This window comes from Aotus nancymaae, unplaced genomic scaffold (assembly GCF_030222135.1).
Source record: "Aotus nancymaae isolate 86718 unplaced genomic scaffold, 86718_ANA_hifiasm-v0.15.2.pri h1tg000011l, whole genome shotgun sequence".
Lineage (NCBI taxonomy): Eukaryota > Metazoa > Chordata > Mammalia > Primates > Aotidae > Aotus > Aotus nancymaae.
This window is the reverse complement of record NW_026988422.1, coordinates 9439715-9462357: the sequence shown is the minus strand read 5'-3', so window position 1 is coordinate 9462357 and position 22643 is coordinate 9439715. Positions and strand designations below refer to the sequence as shown.

The 22643-nt window shown below is 36.1% G+C and overlaps 1 protein-coding gene across 7 annotated transcripts in view; it reads left to right on the top strand.

Annotated features, from left to right (window-relative positions):
* CD47 (CD47 molecule) overlaps positions 1-22418 on the top strand; it is a 48208-nt gene extending 25790 nt beyond the window's left edge. For 2 of the 7 annotated variants that reach the window (XM_021669072.2, XM_021669087.2), the window contains exons 4-11: positions 5466-5573; positions 6776-6868; positions 8022-8114; positions 8879-8971; positions 14371-14402; positions 15705-15729; positions 16355-16387; positions 18449-22418. In XM_021669072.2, coding sequence (XP_021524747.2) covers positions 5466-5573; positions 6776-6868; positions 8022-8114; positions 8879-8971; positions 14371-14402; positions 15705-15729; positions 16355-16387; positions 18449-18453 — 482 coding nt within the window. In that variant the 3' untranslated portion in view covers positions 18454-22418. The other 5 variants (XR_002478257.2, XR_010341984.1, XM_021669073.2 and 2 more) reach the window with 5 other exon arrangements.
* Positions 22419-22643: the final 225 nt, after the last annotated feature.

Genomic DNA, 22643 nt, shown 5'->3' with positions numbered 1-22643 from the left:
CAAGGAGGTAACAAAAATCCATACTTTGCTGTCTGTGTATGACCTAAATAGCAGATGTACAGTGATTAGTCACTAGCAGTCTTCAAAAGAAGTGACATGATTGATCCCTGATCAGGATGGGACATCTGCTATTTACATAATTGTTTGTGAACTGAAGAAATAGCAGTGAAGTCGTACTTTATGCAGTTAGTTAATATATTGAAGTAATTGAAATTTGGACTGTTTGTGGGGATTTATTTGATTAAACCAAGGTAACTGGAATTCATATCAGAACAGTGCAAAGTGAGGACTGCTGTAATTGGTTTCAAATTTAAAACTGTATTCTAGGCATCTTTAATATTTTTTTTCAACTTTCCCCTCCCTGCTCAAGATTATTCCACAGAGATTTTGGTTACGGCTCAGACATCTTTGAGTAGATGTTCCTGTAGAAAGCATTGTTAGAAAATTCAAGGAAAAAAGTTCTCATTGCACTACCTTGAGATCCTGCTAAGTCCTTGAGTTTAGACTTGAGGATAGCTTAATAATGAAAGTAATTAGGCCATGAAATCATATTTAAAATAAGTAATGGAACAGGAAATTTCTTCCTATATTAGAAAAATTATCTGAAAAAGTGAAGACATATTGTAACTTGGACTAGGAAACTTCTATCCGAGAAAGTAAAATATCCCTACAATAAGTATTATCACAAAGAATCATTCTATGATCTAGTTGATGGCCCCTAATAATAAGACTTTGTTATTAAGTTTACTGTGAATTCTATTCAATAATCTTGAACTCCCAGTGCTTTCCCTTGGTCCTGTCCATATAATGATCACATTCTGTTATTAAATAATGTGACTATGTGCTGATTTTATTGTAGGAGGAATTGAGCAAATCTATAGCTCGGCATTTTACTCTTTTGTAGAAATCCCTTGACCCTTTCCAAATCGAGACATCGCAACTTTCTCCATATACTCTAAAACTGAAAAACCATCCACAAGCCAGGGAAAGTTGATAATGAAAAAAAGGAAGTTTGGGCTCTTGGACATCCTCTCCTTTAATCTTTTATGTTCAAAGTACTTGATGTGCAAAGCCCAGGCTCTTTTATCTCTGTCCTGTAGACTGATGTCTAGTCAGTATTCATTGTGACAAAATTGTTTCATCAGAGCAAATTGGATCATGTGTAGAGTTTATTTTAAAATTATTTAACTTGCCTTCTGGCAAGTAACCAGTTTATAACTGGTATTAATGTTCTTTTTTTTTTTCTAGTACCAGTTTCAGAAGCTTTCATTTGTGTGTGCATGTGTATGTTAAATAAGTGTATTAAATATTTGAAAAATAGTATTTTAAATTTAAATAATTTTAAAAATGAAATTGTAATTTTATGTGTAAAAGTGTCAGATATGCTTTGTTCTGCACTGAAAACAATATTCATTTATAGCTCAACAGATACCAAAAAGATTCTAAAATTACTTTCCTAGAGTTATCAGAAAACAGCACTATAATAATGAAATCAAACACATCTTTCCTTATGATTTATTCTTAGTCTGATACGCATCAGCCTGGTAAGCCTTTCTATCTCTCTGCTTACTAACCCATCCCTCCAATGTCATGTCTTTGGGCAGGTGTTAAATTCCTGGGTTTTGGGTTTTGTTGGATGGACTGCAGTCTCTGTGGGCCTATGTGAGTGTGTCAAATCCAGTCTTTGGGGTATCATGGAAACTCAACATGATAGATTTGATTTCATCCCCAAGTTGACTTGGTAATTTCATTAGATTTCATCAGTCACAACCCGCATTTTATCTTATATGTGCTGTATATTGGTCACAGCATCGGAAAACCTTTAGTGTTCACTGTCAGCATTTAAAATCATGATTGTCGTATAGATGGATAGTGCTCAATCAATTATTGTTAGATTAAGTAATCTTCTACTTGTTCCTTGATTTAGACTAATAAAAGGGTCTGGTACATTATAGGTACATGGTAAATATTTGTAGAACAAATGAATGAACCAACCCAACAGATTTCCGAGAAGTAGCCTGCTTTTGGTTACTAATTATTTTATAGAACATACAAAAGAAAATTTTAGAATATCTGATTTGTTCACAAAAATGTTATATTGTCTCCCCTGATAATTGGTATTCCTGTGTCAGGCTGAGCACTACAGTTATAAGTTTTTGTTAAGCATGTAAATACTATTATTTCTCATGTACTTTATTTTGTGTATTGATTTCAGTAGTTGTAGCTGAGGAGAATCCTTAAAAGCACGCAGATTTTTTAAATTACATAGATTGCCTTGCCTAGCAGTCTGAAAATCATACTAGGAAATTTGATAAGAGCCTGCTATTAAGGACACATTAAGTTATTTTTATTATTTTTATCTTAATGCTAAGTGGAGAATTACTTAAATTTATTTTCTTTGTTGCACTTAATGTTTGATAAATTCAATAAATAAGGATAAATCCACTTATTGAAGAACAAGAAAAGATCAATAAAAGGTCCTTGAGGTTATTGGGTTCTACGGCATCTATATCAAATTCCTTGCCCTTTCGCTGCACTGAGAAATTTGATGACTGGGCTAGCAACAAGATACCTACCCCACACTTGCCATGGTATCTGCTGAAATGTGGCTATACGAGCAAAGAAAATGAACCAAAAGAAACTCTTTCTGAAGAATCACTGAAGAAAGCCTGGAGAAACTCTTTCATTGCCTGTGGTTATTTAAGTAGATCCCACAGAGACAGGTGGAATGTCCATTATCCAAAATGCCTGGGACCAGAAGTGTTTGGATTTCAGATTTTTTTCAGACTTGCGATCTTCAACATGTATATTTGTTGGAAATGGCCACTTAATTTAAGGAAAAGTTTAAGGTGGCCTGGAAAATAAGTAGTAGTTGAACTCGTCAACAGGAACTAAAGCTACTTCTAATATATAGTGTACTTATACTCAAGGGGAGACACAGCATTTTATGGTGGAACCCTGTCTATGGTAGTATTTCGTGATGTTTTATTTTTGTTGCTACTATTCGCACTATTTTCTCTTATAACAGCTCCTCTAAGCCTAGAGAGGAACAATTTTATATGATACTCAAACTCTTAATTTTTGTTAAGAAGGATATAAGTCGCTGGGTGCAGTGGCTCACACCTGTAATCCCAGCACTTTGGTAGGCCAAGGCAGGCAGATCACGAACTCAGGAGTTTGAGATCAGCCTGCCCAACATAGTGAAACACACTGGCTCTACTAAAAAAAAAAATACAAAAATTAGCCAGGCATGGTGGTGCCTGCCTATAGTCCCAGCTACTCAGGAGGCTGAGGCAGGAGAATCACCTGATCTGGGAGGCGGAGGTTGCAGCGAATGAGCCGAGATAGTGCCACTGCACTCCAGCCTGAGTGACAGAGCAAGACTCTGTCTCAAAAAAAAAAAAAAAAAAAGTAGTAGTACATAAGTCAACCTTTTTGCATGAAATTATACTGTACTCTAAGGCAAATTTTTGTTTGTTCTTAGTAGCTTTTTTTTTTTTTAATTGAGACAGAGTTTCAATCTCGTTGCCCAAGCTGGAGTGCAATGGCACAATCTTGGTTCACTGCAACCTCCGTTTCCCGGGTTCAAGTGATTCTTCTGCCTCAGCCTCCTGAGTAGCTTGGATGATAGGTGTATGCCACCACGTCTGGCTAATTTATTGTATTTTTAGTAGAAACAGGTTTCCACCATGTTAGGCAGGCTGGTTTCAAACTCCTGACCTGAGGTGATCCGCCCACCTCGACCTGCCAAAGTGCTAGGATTACAGGCATGAGCCACCATGCCCGGCCCTTAGTAGCTCTTTTATGCATTGAATTAAACCTGAAAGAGTTTCTTGTGAATGTTTGATTGATTGTGAGGTGCTTTTGAAACAGCTTCTATTTTATAACCCTTTGTAGAACTTTCAAGCTCTATTTAGATAACTACATATGGGATTAAAATGGAAAATAAGACATATGTCTAAAGAAAATTTCTTTTTCTGCGTATGTGCCTTTTGTGACCTATACACTCAGTTTCATTCTAGTCAGCGTTTGAGCCTAGAAAATAGGGAAGCTATGAGAACTCTGTGCCTTAGAAGAAGGCAGGGATATGACTGAGTATTATACACCTAAGTCCCAGGGCTGGGCAGAAGTAACAGATCAAATAAAAACTTGGGGAACTTGCCATAGAATGTTTTCTGATTAATGTGGATTTCTCTTCTCTTCAACTGAGTAACTGAAATCCACATTAATAAGTTGGTTATTTGTTGCTTAGGTCTCATCTCCCCATAAAGAGACTAAAATTGAGGTTATAATCTAAAGTATGGGTAGGTAGAAATTCCAAAAATCGTTAGGTACCTGTCGTATACCTTAAATAGAGATTTTTAATCATGATCATTGAGGGGCTTATTTATTGTTTTTGCTTTATTTAATGTTTGTCATTGTAGAAGAAAAAAACTGAATGCTAAATATAACATTTAAAATATTTTCCCTGTCATGACAGTCACCCATTGATTACTGGCATGGAGAATATCTCTATGTGGATGACACACAGCAGCTTTTCAGTCACGTGCTGTTTCTTTCTGCTACTCAGTTTTCTTTTAGGTTACCTTAAACAACTTTCTTGGTGAAAAAATCAATTTCAATATTAACCAAAATTTAAAAGATCCACATATAGTAAAAGAACTAATATTTGCAGGTTGATCCGTTCCATTCTTCTTTCAGAGATGGTATGAGCTACTTGACAGTAGAGCTAGCAGCAGAAACAATAACATGTATGATGAATCCTGTTGCATCTTTGCAGTTTATTTTTATTAAAATATTTTAGTGGAACAACTTAAGCTTTTTTCTTCATCAGGATTTCACAAGGGTGTAATTTGCCCAGTGTTCATTCTGTCATTTTTTTTTTTTTTCAAAACAAAATAACTAGATTTCCAGATGGTTTATTCATTTTATATAAGGTGGAACAAAATTCTCTTTTTCTCAATACTGTTGATTAACCCGTTATTTCCCATTAGTATTATGTACATCAGTGTTGCCTTGTCAGTCTGGAGTGATTTTACTCCTCAGGGGACGTTGGCAATATCCAAATACAGTTTGTTTGACGTAACTGGCATGTAGTTACTAGCATCTAGTACGTAGAGGCCAAGGAACATTCTATATTGCACGGAGCAGTGTCCCCCTCCCCCAAAAGATTTATCTCGTTCAAGATATTAGTAATACATCAATGAGAAAGACTGATGTATAGATCCTCATTTGTTAGCATAGGAAAATAAGGCATCACCTACAAATTCACCATCCGTATTTATACTGCCATGAAACTATTTGCTTGTGAGAGAGATGTGGAGTGACGTGGCGATACGAAGGGTCGTTCCTCAGAAGTTATCACATTACAGTACTTTTGTCAGTTTGTCTGTGTACCTCACAAGTTATTAAAATGGCTTCACTTGTGATTGAGTTTATGTAATTCTTTGTTTTTCTCTTTTAAGCACTTAAATATAGATCTGGTGGTATGGATGAGAAAACGATCGCTTTACTTGTTGCTGGACTGACGATCACTGTCATTGTCATTGTTGGAGCCATTCTTTTCGTCCCAGGTAAGATGTTCCGTTCCTAGGCAGGAACACAGGAGGTGGATGAGTGTGTTCCCAGGTGAGGAGGGATGCACTGGTTTCCTAGGACTGTTGGAATAGATGACCACAAGCTGAGTGGCTTACAACGATAGAAATTTCCTCACCACTCTGGAGGCTGTAGGTCTGAAATCAGGATGTCATCAGGGCCACACTCCCTCTCAGGGCTCTAGGGAAAAATCAATTTCTTGCCTCTTCTAGCTTCTGGAATTTGCTAAAGAATGACTGCTTATCATTCCTTAGTTTGTGGTAGCATAACTCCACCCTCTGCTTATCTGGTCACATTGCCTCCTCCTTCCTGTGTGTCTTCACCTGTGTTATTTTTGTTAAATCTCCCTCAGCCTCTCTCTTAGGAGGACATTATCTTTGGAATTAGAGCCCACCCCTATAATCCAGAGTAAGCTCCTCCTTTCAGATTCTTAACTTCATCGTATGTTTTGCCATATAATGCACTTTTGCTGCCTTAGGTAATATTCACAGATTTTAGGGATTAGGAGGTAGAAATAACTTTAGGGTTATCATTCAACTCACTACAGAGGCAAACTTCATTGGCCAAGACATGAAAGTGAAATGACTGTGGGAATCAAGTCTGTGGAAATTGGCAGTTGCTTTTGGGGGATGGGAATGTGAGTGGGAAATGAGGGTACATAGCACATATAAAGGAAGGCTGGGACTCAGCCTGATAACTATAGCACCCCATCGTTTCTGGAGAAGAATGTAGTACAGGTGTAATGTTTAGGAACGTGGGCTTGGCAGCTCTATTTGTATCTGAAGTTAGTGAGGACAGCGGGAGGAGGGAGGTGAATTCAGAAGACAACTTAAAAGAACAATTGATTTGACTTTGGGACATACTGAATACAGCAAATGAAGGGAATAGTAAAAGGTGAATACACAATTTCTCATCTGGAATTCTGTAAGCTAGTTAAGAAGGAGGCAGAGCCAACTCAAGGTTTCAGCATGTTGAAATTTAAATGTCTTATGTTTGGTCGTAAATAATCAAAAAATAGTCACTAATTTTGTGCGAGGTTTTCAGGGATATGTGTATTTTTAAAACTTTCACAGTTGTTAGGAGTAGAATTTACATTAGTACATTTAAAAAATTAACTTTAACTTCCTAAAGATTAGGAAGTATATAATAAAATATTTTAAATGTTTTGATTTATTAACAGGTGAATATTCATTAAAGAATGCTACTGGACTTGGTTTAATTGTGACTTCTACAGGGATATTAATATTACTTCACTACTATGTGTTTAGTACAGGTGAGTATTTGTTGTTACAGTATGATTTTGCCTACCTTTTTCATTGAAAAAAACAGCAGTTTTGGTGAAAATACTCATATAATTTTTTTACGATTCAATAAAAGTTTGTTTATTAAAAGATTTTTCATGATATTCTTAGTGCATTTTCCCATTCATGTTAATTTTAAGATTATTCTAGGTCAGCTATTTTGTAAAAAGTGATTTCATATGTATTTAATGCCAATCAACATAATTTTAAATTATGCCATATAATTTCTTAATGATTATTTTTATATTCTCATTTCAGTTTTTTGAAGTTAGAAGTAGATAGATGTTAAACACAGTCTTTCTCTTCTTTTGCTAAGCTTCTGCTTCTGCATTAAGAAGACTGGTTCTATGAAATGGAATTATGAATCACAGATAGTAGAAACATATTTTTTTTTTTTAATTTTTAGTGAGTGAGAGGTTCTTATGTTGCCCAGGCTGGCCTCGAACACAGAGCCTCGCCTCTTTCAGCACCAGGACAACTGGCCTGAGCCACTGCGGCTCCCCATATTTGTTTTTATTATTAGCAAACCTTAACAGTGTAGTTTTAAAAGATGGTATGGGTATTCAAACTATAGTCGGTATCATTTTCACTGCATTTTGAAAGTAGATCACTACCATATTTAGTTATTATTATTAAAGAGTCACATTTAACACTTGGTCTTACAGCCTATCCCTGGCTTATTGTACATTGGAAAGGTGTTAGTTTGTTATGAAATGACAGATCTAGAGATGTACAAGATAGAGAGTAAGATGTTTCCAGTCACATATTTGCATAATGGTTCTCTCAACAAGAGCAATTCTGTGTGCATGTGGAGAAGCCATTCATAATAGCCATTCATACTGTAAAATGCACAAGTGTGGTAAAAGCAGCATTGTTCTAAGATTTAGGATAAAAACTGCGAGTCCAGCTTAGCTGACTGTGAAAATTAAAGGCTGCTGAATGTGTGAATTTGGAGCTGAATGTGTGGAAGGATTAGATCACTGGACTAATATCTACCATCAAACAGTGAACTCCAGAGTCAGACTTTGGTCTTAGGAGATCCCTGATTATACCAAATGCAAGTGGAAATGATTGTTTCTGAAATACGCTCAACACACTTCTGTTACATCCTTTTCCTTCCTCCAGCGTTTGGATTAACCTCCTTCGTCATTGCCATATTGGTTATTCAGGTGATAGCCTATGTCCTCGCTGTGGTTGGACTGAGTCTGTGTATTGCGGGTAAGTCACCTTTCTGTAGACCTAATATGAGTTACTCTTGGACAGAGCTCTTCTTCCTTTTTCTTTTTCTTTCTCTCTTTTAAAAAATATATAGACTTGATTTTTTTGTGTGTGCAGTTTTTGGTTCATGGCAAAATTGAATGGAAAGTACATTCACATACCTATTTTTGTGTGGACATAAGTTTTCAATTCCCTTTGGGCAAATACCAAGGAGTGCAATTGCTGGATTATATGTTAAAAGTATGTTTAATTTTATAATACACTGCCAAACTCCCTGTATCAAAATGGCTGTACCATTTTGCATTATCGCCACTAATAAATGAGAGTTTTTGTCTATTCATATACTTGACAGCATTTAGCATTCTGAGCTAAATTTACCCCAATGTGAATAGTGCTTTACTCCTTGCTACAAGGATATTGACTGTATATGTGGCTTGGTGACTGATTGTTCTAGCACCCAAACTGATAGGCCTGTATTTCTGGAGGAACTCTTAAAATAACTGGGCTCCAATTGGTTGGAGCCTTAGACTTGAAACACTAGTCCTCATTTCTTGATATGATAAGGGAAGTGTTATACAAAGGAGTGCTTTGTTCTTATGATCATTTGTAGTCATTTTACTGGCTAAGTGAATAATAAACATATATGGATGATTTTTGTTTTTTGATCATTAGAATAATTACTCTCTTAAAACTTGAGGTTACTGTTTTTTTAAATGAGTTATTTCATATGCATTTCTAATACAGAATTTTATTTGTTTTTACAGCGTGTATACCAATGCATGGCCCTCTTCTGATTTCAGGTTTGAGTATCTTAGCTCTAGCACAATTACTTGGACTAGTTTATATGAAATTTGTGGGTAAGTCAATCTTATTTTCATTAGCCTATGCCAGTAATTTCAGATATATCACTTAGAAATGCTTTTTAGTTTTTTCTTCCAGTTTAGGACCAAAAATGAGAAAATACAATTGGAATGATTTGAGGGTAATTAGAGAGGGTACAAGACATATAGGATTAATGAAAAATTTGGGTTACAAACTAGTTTAAAAGAATATGGCTTTATGTATTTTAGAATGTTTATCTTTTTACACTAAGTAAAAGGGGACCCGATCTTTGAGGATCAATTTTAGGTAATAGAAAAGGATTTTCAGTTGTTCCAGTATTCCTGTGATAGAGCTGTCCTGCAGAGACCTGTTTGTCACTTGTTCTTTTTTCTTGGAGACATAGACACCCCTAGATAGGAATTAAAATTAAACATCTATCACTTTTGTTAATTTAAAGAGCAGTGACCTCTAATGCACGACTTTAAAACAGATCTAGTTAAAACCAATATAATGAAAACATTGAGTTTTAAAATTTAGGCTTTTACTCCTTTTAAAATCAATTATTAATAAGTATGGAATTCATTTCATTGTTTCTAACTTTTATATTTAATCTGCCAGTTTTCAAGTAACAGGTTTCTGCATAAATTCTTACTTTTTATTGAGATGTGTGCACACAGAGAGATATTTTTAATTGTGCCTGAAACTCATGTTATCTTACCTAAGTTCAAGATGTTTTCAATAATCTAATTTATATTAGTTTCCCTTTTTAAAAAAATCACTATTTTTTAATTTATGAAATAAAACAAACCCTTAACCATCTATCAAAATAATCAAAAGTTATAAATTAATGGAGTTAAAAAATAGTGTTTCTGCTTTGCTTTAAGTAAACTTTGCTGTCTGTGTTTCTAAAAATTAATACAAAACTTGAATTGTTATAGTCAAATAGTTTCTCATATGACTTACATAATAGTTTCAAAAAGTTGCCTTTATTTCTGAACTTTGGTTCTTGGTGATTGATAATTGAATTCAATTCTGTCATATGTTCTGTGTCTTTCTTTAATTAATGCTTATTAGATAAGTAATTAAAATATTTCCAAAATCTACCTATCTTTAACACATGAGTTCATAAGTCCTAGGTGTTGCTCAGTAAGATTTTCTAATTTCATATCACATAACTCCATGAAATACAATGAGATATCTAAAGCAGAATGGAATTCATGTGGTACCTACAGTGAACATCTTGAATGTTGATGCGTATTCTATTTTTGTTATATCTTCCAATCACCATGTGTCTGTTCTTGAAGATGACACTCCTGGTGTTGTTGCTCCCACGAATGTCTGAGACTAGTGTGTGATTTTCCGTATCCACACAACTCTAGTATTAGATGCCTTTGGCTGATGTGCAGCGCTCTTATTTTTTCCTCACTATCTGGGTTATACTCCCTTTTACTCCCATGCCTTCCCATCCTTTCCATATCTAGCAAAGAATGATCTTCAGTACAGTTGGCAGCAGGTCTGGCGACAATGCCTCAAGTAGACTAAGCATTGTCTATCTGCCACCCTCTTAACCTCACTCTCCTGCCTTCTCCATCACTTACATTCCTAAGAAGGCTGTGAAATCACTGCACTGCACCTGTCACTGTTCTGATATTGACTCAAATCCTGACAAGTACCCCAAATTATTTTTTCTTTGTCATAGGTTACCATATAAGTATGCTATATGCTAACATTTATGCTATGTGTTTAAATTTAGTGCAGTTTTATTGATAGCATCCTAATTTTATTGATAGTATCCTAAATTAACTTTTTGAATCAACTTGTCTGATGCCAGAGTTCAGAGGGACACCTACGGTCAGTTGAAAGGCAAGAAGAGACAAGGTACAGGAAAATTGCTCTTTAGATAACCTGGTAGACTAGGAGGAACATTCCTATGATTTGTTTATATAATCTGACTATGTAAATCTGAATCTATGTAACATTAAGGTTGCAAATTTGAGCATTCATATTAGGAAGTTAAAACTTTTAAGTGTCTCCAAAATAATTTTTACTCATTGCACATGTTCTGTTTTAGAAAAGCCAAATGATTGTGTTTTGACTAAAATGCAGCAAAATCCTCAGATAGTCAAAAATCCAAGCTTTCTCTTCAAGAAGAAGTTAATGTTGCTGTGAGATTTTTAACTTTTATATTTTTTATTTCCAACTTTAAATTTGTAGCCTTAATTATTATTTTAAAGAGTAGGACTTTGACTTTCTACAACTTTCTATGAAAGTGACATTCACTTTCTATTCTTTAATTCTTTAAACTGGTGGAATTTTTTCTTTTATTGGAAGCATTTTAATTTTATAAGATGAGACAAGGGACTGGGCACAATGACTTAATGTGAAAGCACAGAAAAGATTACAAGAAACTAACAAAACTCACTAAAGTTGGGCTTGTTGTTTGTGCAGAACGTTTATGTAATTATAAGGGTCAACACTTACTCATTTTTTAGAGCCATCATCAGTTAGTTCAGTATAAAGTCATATAGTGTTTTGGTAAAAATCAAGATTGATTTGTACCCAGATATTTTAGAATGATGCAGATGCAGAATATATAAGTAGAATTTATATCTATATGTAGATATAAATTCATATATAAATTCAGATATTTTCTTGTTCAATTTAAGGAGAGGTAAATTTGGCATCAGTAGAAAAAATGCTTCTGAAAAATGTAAACCCTGGAAATATATTTATGGCATGTAGTCAGATGTTTCAGGGAGAGAAGAACAAATCAAGAAGCATTGCAAGTAAGCTTATATGGAATGCTTAAGGCTTGTGGTTAAAATATATATATATGGCTGTCAATGTCTTAGGCTCATGGTAACAGAAGCTTAATCATAATCACTCTTTTGTCACATGGGTTATATCCATATGGGAGAGAATTAACTCAGGTGAGATTAATTTCTACACTGATTTTATAATGTTTAGAGGGATAATAACTGACTGATGTCTCTTTGAAGTACTGTTCTTCATAGATCTCTTTTTTCAGAATGGGCTGGCCAAATGTGACATCCCTTGGATCTGAGATTTAGAACTAGAAACTATTCTTTACACATTATTAGGGAAGAAAAGGAGTTACTTGGCAGTTAGTAATATTCTATTTTGTTTCGTTTTGTTTTTAGAGACAGGGTCTCATTATGTTGCCCAGGCTGGCCTCAAGCTCCAGGGCTCAAGGGATGCTCCCACCTCAGCCTCCCAAATAGCTGGGACTGCATACATGTGCCCACCACACCTGGCAATGTTTATTCTGATAAATAAATTTTATGAGCTCAAAAATGTAACTCTAAAACCTTTTCTCTGACCTTTCATATTACTATCAGAGAATTAGATAGCTGTTTAGTTCTCTTTTTCTTTGTAGAACATAGATACAATGCATGGTTTAGTTGAAGTCAGTTGTATATACATGTAACTATCTTGATGTTCCCAAATAAAGCTCTGTATTTCTGCTTGGTTTATTGGGGAGGCTGCTAAATGTGGTGCATCCCAACCCATTTTACTCCATTCCACTTTACAAAAAGGTTGGCTTCTCGTTTGGATGCAAGGACCAAATCACTCCCTCAGGTGCCTCCACAGTAAGGGAGGTTTATTTAAAGCTGCCCATGGCACCAACAGAGACCGGACTCCTATGAGCTCAGATATGTAACTGGGCCTCACAGGGATGGGACAGTATATAGTCTAGGCATTGGAAGGATCTGTTACATCTCTAAGAACTGAAGCATCATGTGGCCCTCTCAGCAGCAAGAGTAAGATGATGTTCCTGTCAGTTATAGTTACTGAGTTCTTCTGTCTTTGATTCTTTGCCTATTGGCTAGTTAGTTCATCCTCTCCTGTATGCCCCCATTTTTTATCCTATTCCTGTCTTCTCACAGACCATTTTTATCACCCACAGCTTTGAGCTCGTCCTGGCCGCCTTTCTGTTTCTCTTTCACTTTCCCTTCCCACCGCCAACTTTCTGGTCTTTTTTCTGTTTCTCCTTAGAGTCCAGTGGCAGGGAGAAACCTGTCAGTCCAGTCCGTTGCCATTTTTCCTGTTTGAGAAAGACTCACTAGCTTTTGGCTAGCTCACAGACTGGCTTTCCTTGGGTCAGGACCCACCCTTTTCCCTGCCAGCTTTGGAAGCTTGACAGAGTGCTGGTGTGCAGTGGTGGTGAATACATAGTAAGGAACACAGAGCAGTCCTGGAGGCGTGCCCCAATCTGATGCTGAGAAAATCCAGTGCTGTCGTCTAGTCCAGCTCTCAGTGGAATGGACTTCTCTGTTCAGTAGGATCCCCCTCCTGCTCAGTGGTTCATGGAGTGCTTCTGTTCTACCTTTTCCATCTGTAGGACTCTGATTCTGTATTTAGGACTTGCTTTAGCTGCTTGCAGCCTCCTCATTTGTTTTTTTTTTTTTTTTTTTTTTTTTTTTTTTTTTTTTGAGATAGAGTCTCCTTCTGTCACCCAGGATGGAGTGCAGTGGCGCAACCCCAGCTAACAGCAGCCTCTGCCTCCCAGTTAGAAGGTGGTCCTCCCACCTCAGCCTCCCAAGTAGCTGGGGCTACAGATATGACCACCGCACCACCTAATTTTTGTATTTTTGGGAGAGACAAGGTTTCATCGTGTTGCCCAGGCTGGTATCGAACTCCTGAGCTCAAGAAATCCACCCGCCTTGGCCTCCCAAAGTGCTGGGATTATAGGCGTGAGCCACTGCGGCCGGCCTTCTCATTTGTTTTTTATAAGGAAGCTATCTCTTCTTCCCTACCCAACTAGAGTATTCTTTTCCCTTTTGTCACTTTTTTTCATGTCCTATATTCCTTCATCTTCATTAATGCATCCATTTAGAAGCAGTGAAAAAGTCAACTCGGAAAGCTAAGAAGAAATACATAGAGGAATACTCCCAGCTATCTGAATATTTTCTTTAGTTTATTAGCTATTTGGAGCTTTGAAACTGGAAAGACCCAAGAGGTGGTGTGGAGAGAGAGACTGAGCTGTAAGGAACCGGAGCAGTGAGCTAAAGGAGATGGAGTAGCGGGGACAAGTTCTGGCACATTCTGTCCACACTCTGGGTAGATAGACGAAGGAGGATGGAGAGCCCATGGCAGGGGTACATCAATGACAGCGTTTTCCTACCAAGCAGTGTAACAAGTGGCTGATTAGGCGGAAAGATGGCATGAACAAACGAGAGAATGTGTTTATTATTGGATGTAGGTGGGTTATTTGCTTCATTTTTCAAATCAGTGTATATAATCAAGAATATTCAGCATGTTTGAATAGATTATCAGAGCTGGGACTCTTTCACTAACATCTCTGGCACCTTTAGTTTTAGCCCTGAACATTTTATCTTAAAATTAAACATTACCCATTGCCTTAGTTTATTTCATTTATTAAATTTATATTCTTATTTGTTATTTATATCAGCTTCCAATCAGAAGACTATACAACCTCCTAGGGTAAGTTAAAGTATATTAAATGAATTGTGAATGATCATTTGAGGGATTATATTGACAAACTGATAATTGAGATATTTTGCTATCTGTTTAATGTTACATCAATTAAGAGAATGTTGAAGTCATTGCATGACCGTTGCATGAATGGGTCCATTTCTGTTTTGAAACCTGTATTTGGTCATTTTAGTATCAGTGGGATGGAATAAATGATTTCTTAAGATTGTACTGACTTCTCACACCCAGAACTGGAAAGCAGGAATAATAGCTATATTGTCTCTGCAATCGGAAGGAAGCTGATTCCAATATATCACCTTACCTGTTAGATTCATTGGATGTGCATACACAGAATGACAACTTCAAGCTTAAAAATGAGGAGGAGGAATTTATACTAAATTGAGTTCATTAAAAATTGTAATCTATAAAATAAATGTAAATATTGCTGAAAACATCTATTTGGAGTAATGATTCGATCCCCTCCCATACAAATGTTTTATAAACATTTTTTTTCCTTAAAACTGTGCTTAAGTTTTCACTGTACCTTAGATACCTTATTAAGCCATCTGAGAAAATTCCAAGAAAGGAGTAATTTTAAGAGGGCATAAATGAAGAGAAAAACGTATTTATAAACATAGACTTTTCACAGGGACAGGCCCAAGAGCTATTTTGGGGAGATAAGCTCTGGAAAGGATTATATTGTACTTAGCTTCCTATAACAGAGTGATGATAGATTTATCTGGAATGCCAAAGAGAGTCTTCTGTCTGTGGCAGGAGGTGGAGGTCACATATGCTTCTAAGCCTGACAAGCCTCAATGTGCCTAAAGGGCAGGCAGGGTGGGCATGTGTGTCTTCAACAGGGGTATATTCTAGAAACATTGGTGCTATAGCCACATTGGTCACAAGAGGCCAGCAACTCAGCTGGACCTGTAAATCCCAACACATTTTCTTTCCTGGTTACTCTGTTTTGCTCCCACCTCTTCACTGTATTACTTATTCTGTTGTCGCTATTTATGCTTGTGCTTCAGTATTTTTAGAAGTTAGACTTTCTTGAGCTGAGAGGGGTGAAGTTGGAAATTCTGTTTAGAAAAAATAAATTTAAGAGAATAATACAGTTATTAAACTGTTAACCGGACTTGGAAAGCTTTGCTTTAACATTTCTAGCCTTATATAGTTTTTGTTTGTTTGTTTGTTTTTGACTGTAGGATTTACTGCTTACTACCTAGTTTAAATATTAGCATATATAAGTTTTAGTATAAAAGGATATAACAAATTATATTTCTATGTAAATATATTTTAAATATTTTTCAGAAAGCTGTAGAGGAACCCCTTAATGGTATGTGGTTGTTTCACTCTTAATCCCTTACCAGATCGTAATTTGAACTGGCCCACAATCCAGTTAGAATGCCCCATCTATGCCTTAGGAGGAATCTAGGTATTTTTCCTCGTTTCCTCTTGCCTTGCCATCTCTACTCTTGATTATTCATCAAGAATTACGAGTACTGCTTTTATAATATTCTCACCTGTGGGAAAAATGAACTGTTCTGTGTCTAAATAGCTGCTTACCTTAACCAAGTGATATTTGGGCAAGGGGATCATTGCCTTTTGGTACTGGCTGAGATGAAGCATGAAACCCCCTAGTAGAGAAGGATCCCAGTTACTTCCAATTTCTGATTTACAAATTTTAGAAAGATACAGGCTATTGCCACAGAGTGAGACCAAAGCATCTCACTTTCTTTCTTTGTAAACCTAGATCTGATTTCCCAACTGAGTCTGTTTGCTTTGTGAATGCTGTGGGTATGATCCACAGAAAGGCTACGTAGTAAAATGATAGCTTTACAATTAATTTGGCTGTAGAGTTGTAGACTAGTTAGCATATCTTTGCATATTTGTTTATTTAGAAATGATTTCTAACTGTGTAACCTTACTAACTGCCTGCTTTGCTTGTCACTAATCCCTAGCATTTAAAGAATCAAAAGGAATGATGAATGATGGTAAGTATAAAATGCACTTAATACTTTTAGATCGGTTAAAACATGGACATTGGAAAACAAAAAAGCTTCTTGAAAATGTGGCTCTTTTTTAGTAAAAAGGACACTGTCAAATGACAAAGGTTCTCATTTCTTGATGTATAAAACTTAAATGTACTTTGCTAAAAATTGCAAAACTACTACTTTTATAGTTATATATATAACTATATATAACTATATATATATATAGTTATATATATATATATATAAAATACTATATAGTTATATAGTTTTATAGTTTTATAGCTATAGGGTGTCACAAATCAGACTCCAGTCATGTGGCTCCCAGCAAAGAGAAATTACCACTTCTTGTAAAACATTTTTCAGATTCAGTGTTTGGTGACTATAACTTTAAAATGCCTTTTATAAGGCAGATAAACAGTCTGGCACAAATCTTTATCATTTAGACAGAGTTTCTTTTATGCTTGTGTTGGTGATTTTGTTGCATTTAACCCATGGGGATGTAACATTTCTGCTTTTCCAACCAGGAGCTTGGCTCTAACCTTTTGGGAGATGGTGAGAGAGAGAGAAAGAGAGAGAGAGAGAGAGAGAGAGAGAGATGTTTCGTCCTCAGCTTTTTCTTTCTTTCTTTCTTTCTTTTTTTTAATATATAAGGACTCTGGGCTATCAACTTTTAATCTTTACTGAATATTTCAAAGACATATATTTGTTCTTAAAGATACATAGGTTTGAGATATTGAGTGCTACAAGCATTAATTTTGGTTTTACCTTAACATACTATGATTCCTCAGTTTTGTTGGCGTTTAGTAACTGTATGTTTTTATCTTATCAAAAAGTTCTTCTTGCCTTTGACATTTATAATCATTCCTCAGTCATGTAAATAGTTTGCTTTGTATTTTGCTGTTTTAAAGTCTGTGACCTTACCTGCCCACTTCTGTGTGGCAAAGTGCAGCGTTTAACTCAGGAAGCTATATACCCCCAAGTGCCATTAATGTTTGCATAAGATTAAAAACACTCCAAACATGCATTGGTGAACAAAGTTTAAAACAATGTATATTCAACATGGTGTCACAGAGTGATCCCACTTTTGTATGTTTGTGTCACAGCCTTTAAAAGCATGTTTGTTATATAAGCCATTAGTCTCCTAAGAGCACTATAGTTCACAGGAATAAATTAAAAGACATTAAAAAAAAACAAAAAAGAACTGGTACCAGGAATCGTGGTGTGGTTTGTGCCAGGAGTTGTGGCATGGCATGGTTTGTTCTACATGTCTACATTCTGATGGCCTGTGTTCTATTTCGCTGTCCTTTCCTTTTCCTAATTGGTGTCCTTGCTCTGTAGTTGTATGAAGAAATTAAACTTTTCTCCATTTTCAGGAAAGCAGTCTAAAAATCTTGAGTGCCTCTTCCTTTGTTAATTTCTCTTAACACGTGACTTTTTTAAACTACTGCATCCGGAAATATTGTAAAAGTTTTCCATCAAATATTTGTGATGAAATCAACAGTGATCTGTGAGATTCCCCTAATTTTGCTAATATTCAGCTGATCAGAATTTGTTTTTAAAATGTCTGTCTGGTGTGTCCGTCCCACTGACAACTGCTCATTGCTCACAGTGCGTCTGCCTTGTCAGCGAATGTGGTTCAAGGTGCCTTCCTAGGGATCAGAGTCAGTACCATTTTCCCCTTTCATCTACTGCTGATCAGATGTTTATTTTACTTACATTGAATGAATGGTGGAGATCCAAAGTGAATATGATAGAATATTATTATAGGATCAATGTCTTTTGCTTTGTAGAATCAACATCTTTCGGCTTTTCCTCAGCCAACCCAGCAAACAGAGATTATCAGACTGTGTTGATTTTTTACTTTCATTTAGCATTGGCCTTTTTCTTACACAACTTAAAAAGGCTAATGATTTGCCTGGTTTATATCTCTGACCTTTGCAGATGTATTTTCTTAATTTTTAGATACTGTATATCTGAAACTATTTTTTTAATGCATCAACTTTTTAATGGATAGAAAATAGACACGAATAGTGATTGTGTTTTCATTTTTCGATTTTCCAGAATAACTGAAGTGAAGTGGTGGACTCTGATTTGGAGAGTAGTAAGACGTGAAAGGAATACACTTGTGTTTAAGCACCATGGCCTTGATGATTCACTGTTGGGAAGAAGAAACAAGAAGAGTAACTGGTTGTCACATATGAGGCCCTTACGTGATTGTTAGTTAAGTTTTTATTCAAAGCAGCTGTAATTTAGTTAATAAAATAATTATGATCTATGTTGTGTGCCCAATTGAGATCCAGTTTTTGTTATTACTTTTAATCAATTAGGGGCAAAAGTAGAATGGACAGTTTCCAAGAATGATGCCTTTCAGGTCCTAGGGCCTCTGGCCTCTAGGTAACCAGTTTAAATTGGCTCAGGGTGATAATTACTTAGCACTTCCCTGGTGATTACCCAGAGATACCTGTGGCTTCCATCAAACCTTTGCCAACTCAGGTTCACAGCAGCTTTGGGCAGTTATGGCATTAGCTGAGATGCGTCTGCCACTTCTGGGTCAAGGGAACAATAAGTTAAGTACAGGCAGGAATTTGGTTGGGAGCATCTTGTATACCATCTCCGTATGATGTGATATTGATGGAGATAGTGGTCCTCATTCTTGGGGGTTGCCATTCACACATTTCCCCTTCAGCAAACAGTGTAACAGGTCCTTCCCAGATTTCGGGTACCTTTATTGTTGGATATGTTTTCCTTTTATTCACATAACCCCTTGAAGCCCTGTCTTGTCCTGCTGTTACTTGCTTCTGCTGTACAAGATGTAGCACCTTTTCTCCTCTTTGAACATGGTCTAGTGACACGGTAGCACCAGTTGCAGGAAGGAGCCAGACTTGTTCTCAGAGCACTGTGTTCACACTTTTCAGCAAAAATAGCTATGGTTGTAACATATGTATTCCCTTCCTCTGATTTGAAGGCAAAAATCTACAGTGTTTCTTCACTTCTTTTCTGATCTGGGGCATGAAAAAGCAAGATTGAAATTTGAACTATGAGTCTCCTGCATGGCAACAAAGTGTGTGTCACCATCAGGCCCAAAGGCCAGCCCTTGAACAGGGTTTATTACTGTTGTATCTATGTTGCATGATAAACGCTCATCACCTTCCTCCTGTAGTCCTGCCTCGTACTCCCCTTCCCCTATGATTGAAAAGTAAACAAAACCCATATTTCCTATCCCGGTTAGAAGAAAATTAACGTTCTGACAGTTGTGATCGCCTGGAGTACTTTTAGACTTTTAGCACTCGTTTTTTACCTGTTTGTGGGTGTGTGTTTGTATGTGCATATGTATGAGATAGGCACATGCATCTTCTGTATGGACAAAGGTGGGGTACCTACAGGAGAGCAAAGGTTAATTTTGTGCTTTTAGTAAAAACATTTAAATACAAAGTTCTTTATTGGGTGGAATTATATTTGATGCAAATATTTGATCACTTAAAACTTTTAAAACTTCTAGGTAATTCACCACGCTTTTTGACTGCTCACCAATACCCTGTAAAACTACGTAATTCTTCCTGTTTGTGTAATAAGATATTAATATTTGTAGTTGCATTAATAATAGTTATTTCTTAGTCCATCAGATGTTCCTGTGTGCCTCTTTTATGCCAAATTAATTGTCATATTTCATGTTGGGGCCAAGTAGTTTGCCCATGGCAAACCTAAATTTATGACCTGCTGAGGCCTCTCAGAAAACTGAACATACTAGCAAGACAGCTCTCCCTGAAAAAAAATATTATGTATACACAAATATATACGTAAATCTATATGTACGTATATATATATATATATATGTTCTTCCCTGATTGTGTAGCTGTCCAAAATATTAGCATATATAGAGGGAGCTGTATTCCTTTATACAAATCTGATGGCTCCTGCTGCACTTTTTCCTTCTGAAAATATTTACATTTTCCTAACATAGTTTGTTACTTTAAAAATCAGTTTCGATGAAAGCGGGGGAAAAGCAGATGGACTTGAAAAAGAGCCAAACTCCTATTAGGAAAGGTATGAAAATCTTTATAGTAAAATTTTTTATAAACTAAAGTTGTACCTTTTAATATGTAGTAAACTCTCATTAATTTGGGGTTCACTCTTGGATCTCATCCATCCGTTGTGTTCTCTTCAATGCTGCCTGCCTTTCGAGGCGTTCACTGCCCTAGACAATGCCACCAGAGGTAGCGGAGGAAATGCCACATGAAACCAACTCTTACTTCACTAGTTATCAGCTTCTCTGGATAAGGGACCACAGCAGCAGGAGTCCTCCTGCTTGGGCATCATTGGGCCAGTTGCTTCTCTTTAACTCAGATTCGTAATAGCTCCCAAATTTCATCACATCACATTTAAATGCAGACAGTTTTGAGCATTTGAACGTCATGTATCTGTTTTGTCCCACAATATGCTTTCTACTCCCTGATTGGTTTCTGCTGTCGACTCTTCCATTCAGTTTTATTTATTGTCTGTTCTCACAGTGACACCATTTGTCCTTTTCTGCAACAACCTTTCCAGCCACTTTTGCAAAATTCAATTTGTCTTCTCCTTCAAAACATTCTCCGGCCCTGCAGCCCATTCCCCAGCTCTCCTTGGCAGTCTGTCTCCATCTGTGTAGCTGCTCGTTCATCTCTTCATTACCTTTCCTATAGTATATAGGAAATAGAACGATGTATCTCTGCTTAGTTCTCTTAGTTTTTTGGTCTTGCTCCTCTCCGTTGATTTTAAAATTCCTTCAGTAGCTAGAGCGTTTCTTTGTTCCATTCTCTCTTCCTGCAGTGTTTTGCATACATCAGACGCTAGGTACATAAGTTACAGATGATTGAAAGTTAGGTGCATTTAGATTTATCACTTTTTAATAGGGTGAGCGTGAGTTTTCTTTTTTTTGACAAATTTCACATGCTCTAAAAACCTTCAAAGGTAATGATTTTTCTCCTGGAAACTCCAGGTCCATTCTGTTTAAATCCCTAAGAATGTCAGAATTAAAATAGCGGGACTACCCCGAAATTGGAAGTATTTCTTTTTTTCAGGATGCTATAGTCAGTTTAGTAAGTGACCACCAAATTGTTATTTTCATTAACAAAGCTCAAAAGATGATAAGCTTACTTCTCCATCTCAATAATAAAAATTAAGCTCTAATCAACCTTCTAGGTTTCTCTTGTCTTAAAATGGGTATTCAAAAAGGGGGATCTGTGGTGTATGTATGGAAACACATACTCCTAAGTTACCTGTTGTTGGAAACTGGAGAAATGATTGTCGGGCAATTGTTTATCTTTTATTGTATTTTATCTGGTTGAGGGTTTCTTTTATAAACAGTTTTACTTGTGTCATATTTTAAATTACTAACTGCCATCGCCCGCTGGGGGTCCTTTGTTAAGTCATTTTCATTGACTACTAGGGATTCTCCAGGTAGCTTTGAAGAGATGAGCAGTGAGTGAGCAGGAAGTTTTCTGCCTTTAGCTTTGACAGCTCTTAATTATGATCGTTGAAGACCAGCTTTCTCGTAAATTTCTCCTTTTGAAACAAAGAAAGCCTTTGTACTAAGCTTTTCTGTAAGACAACATCTTAAATCTTAAAATTGATGTTACCATGGCTGGTGAGAGAAGAAAACATTTTGTTTTTATTAAATGGAGCATTATTTACAAAAAGCCATCGTTGAGAATTAGATCCCACATCGTATACTTATCTAGTAACCATTCTAAATAAAGAGAACTCCAGTGTTGCTATGTGCAAGATCCTCTATTGAGAGCTTTTTTGCATAGCAATTAAAGGTGTGCTATTTGTCAGTAGCCATTTTTTTGCAGTGATTTGAAGACCAAAGTTGTTTTACAGCTGTGTTACCGTTAAAGTTTTTTTTTTTTTATATGTATTAAATCAATTTATCACTGTTTGAAGCTTTGAATATCTGCAATCTTTGCCAAGGTACTTTTTTATTTAAAGAAACATAACTTTGTAAATATTACCCTGTAATATTATATATACTTAATAAAACATTTTAAGCTATTTTGTTGGGCTATTTCTATTGCTGCTACAGCAGACCACAAGCACATTTCTGAAAAATTTCATTTATTAATGTATTTTTAAGTTGCTTATATTCTAGGTAACAATGTAAAGAATGATTTAAAATATTAATTATGAATTTTTTGAGTATAATACCCAATAAGCTTTTAATTAGAGCAGAGTTTTAATTAAAAGTTTTAAACCAGTCCAATGTGTTTCATAATTATTT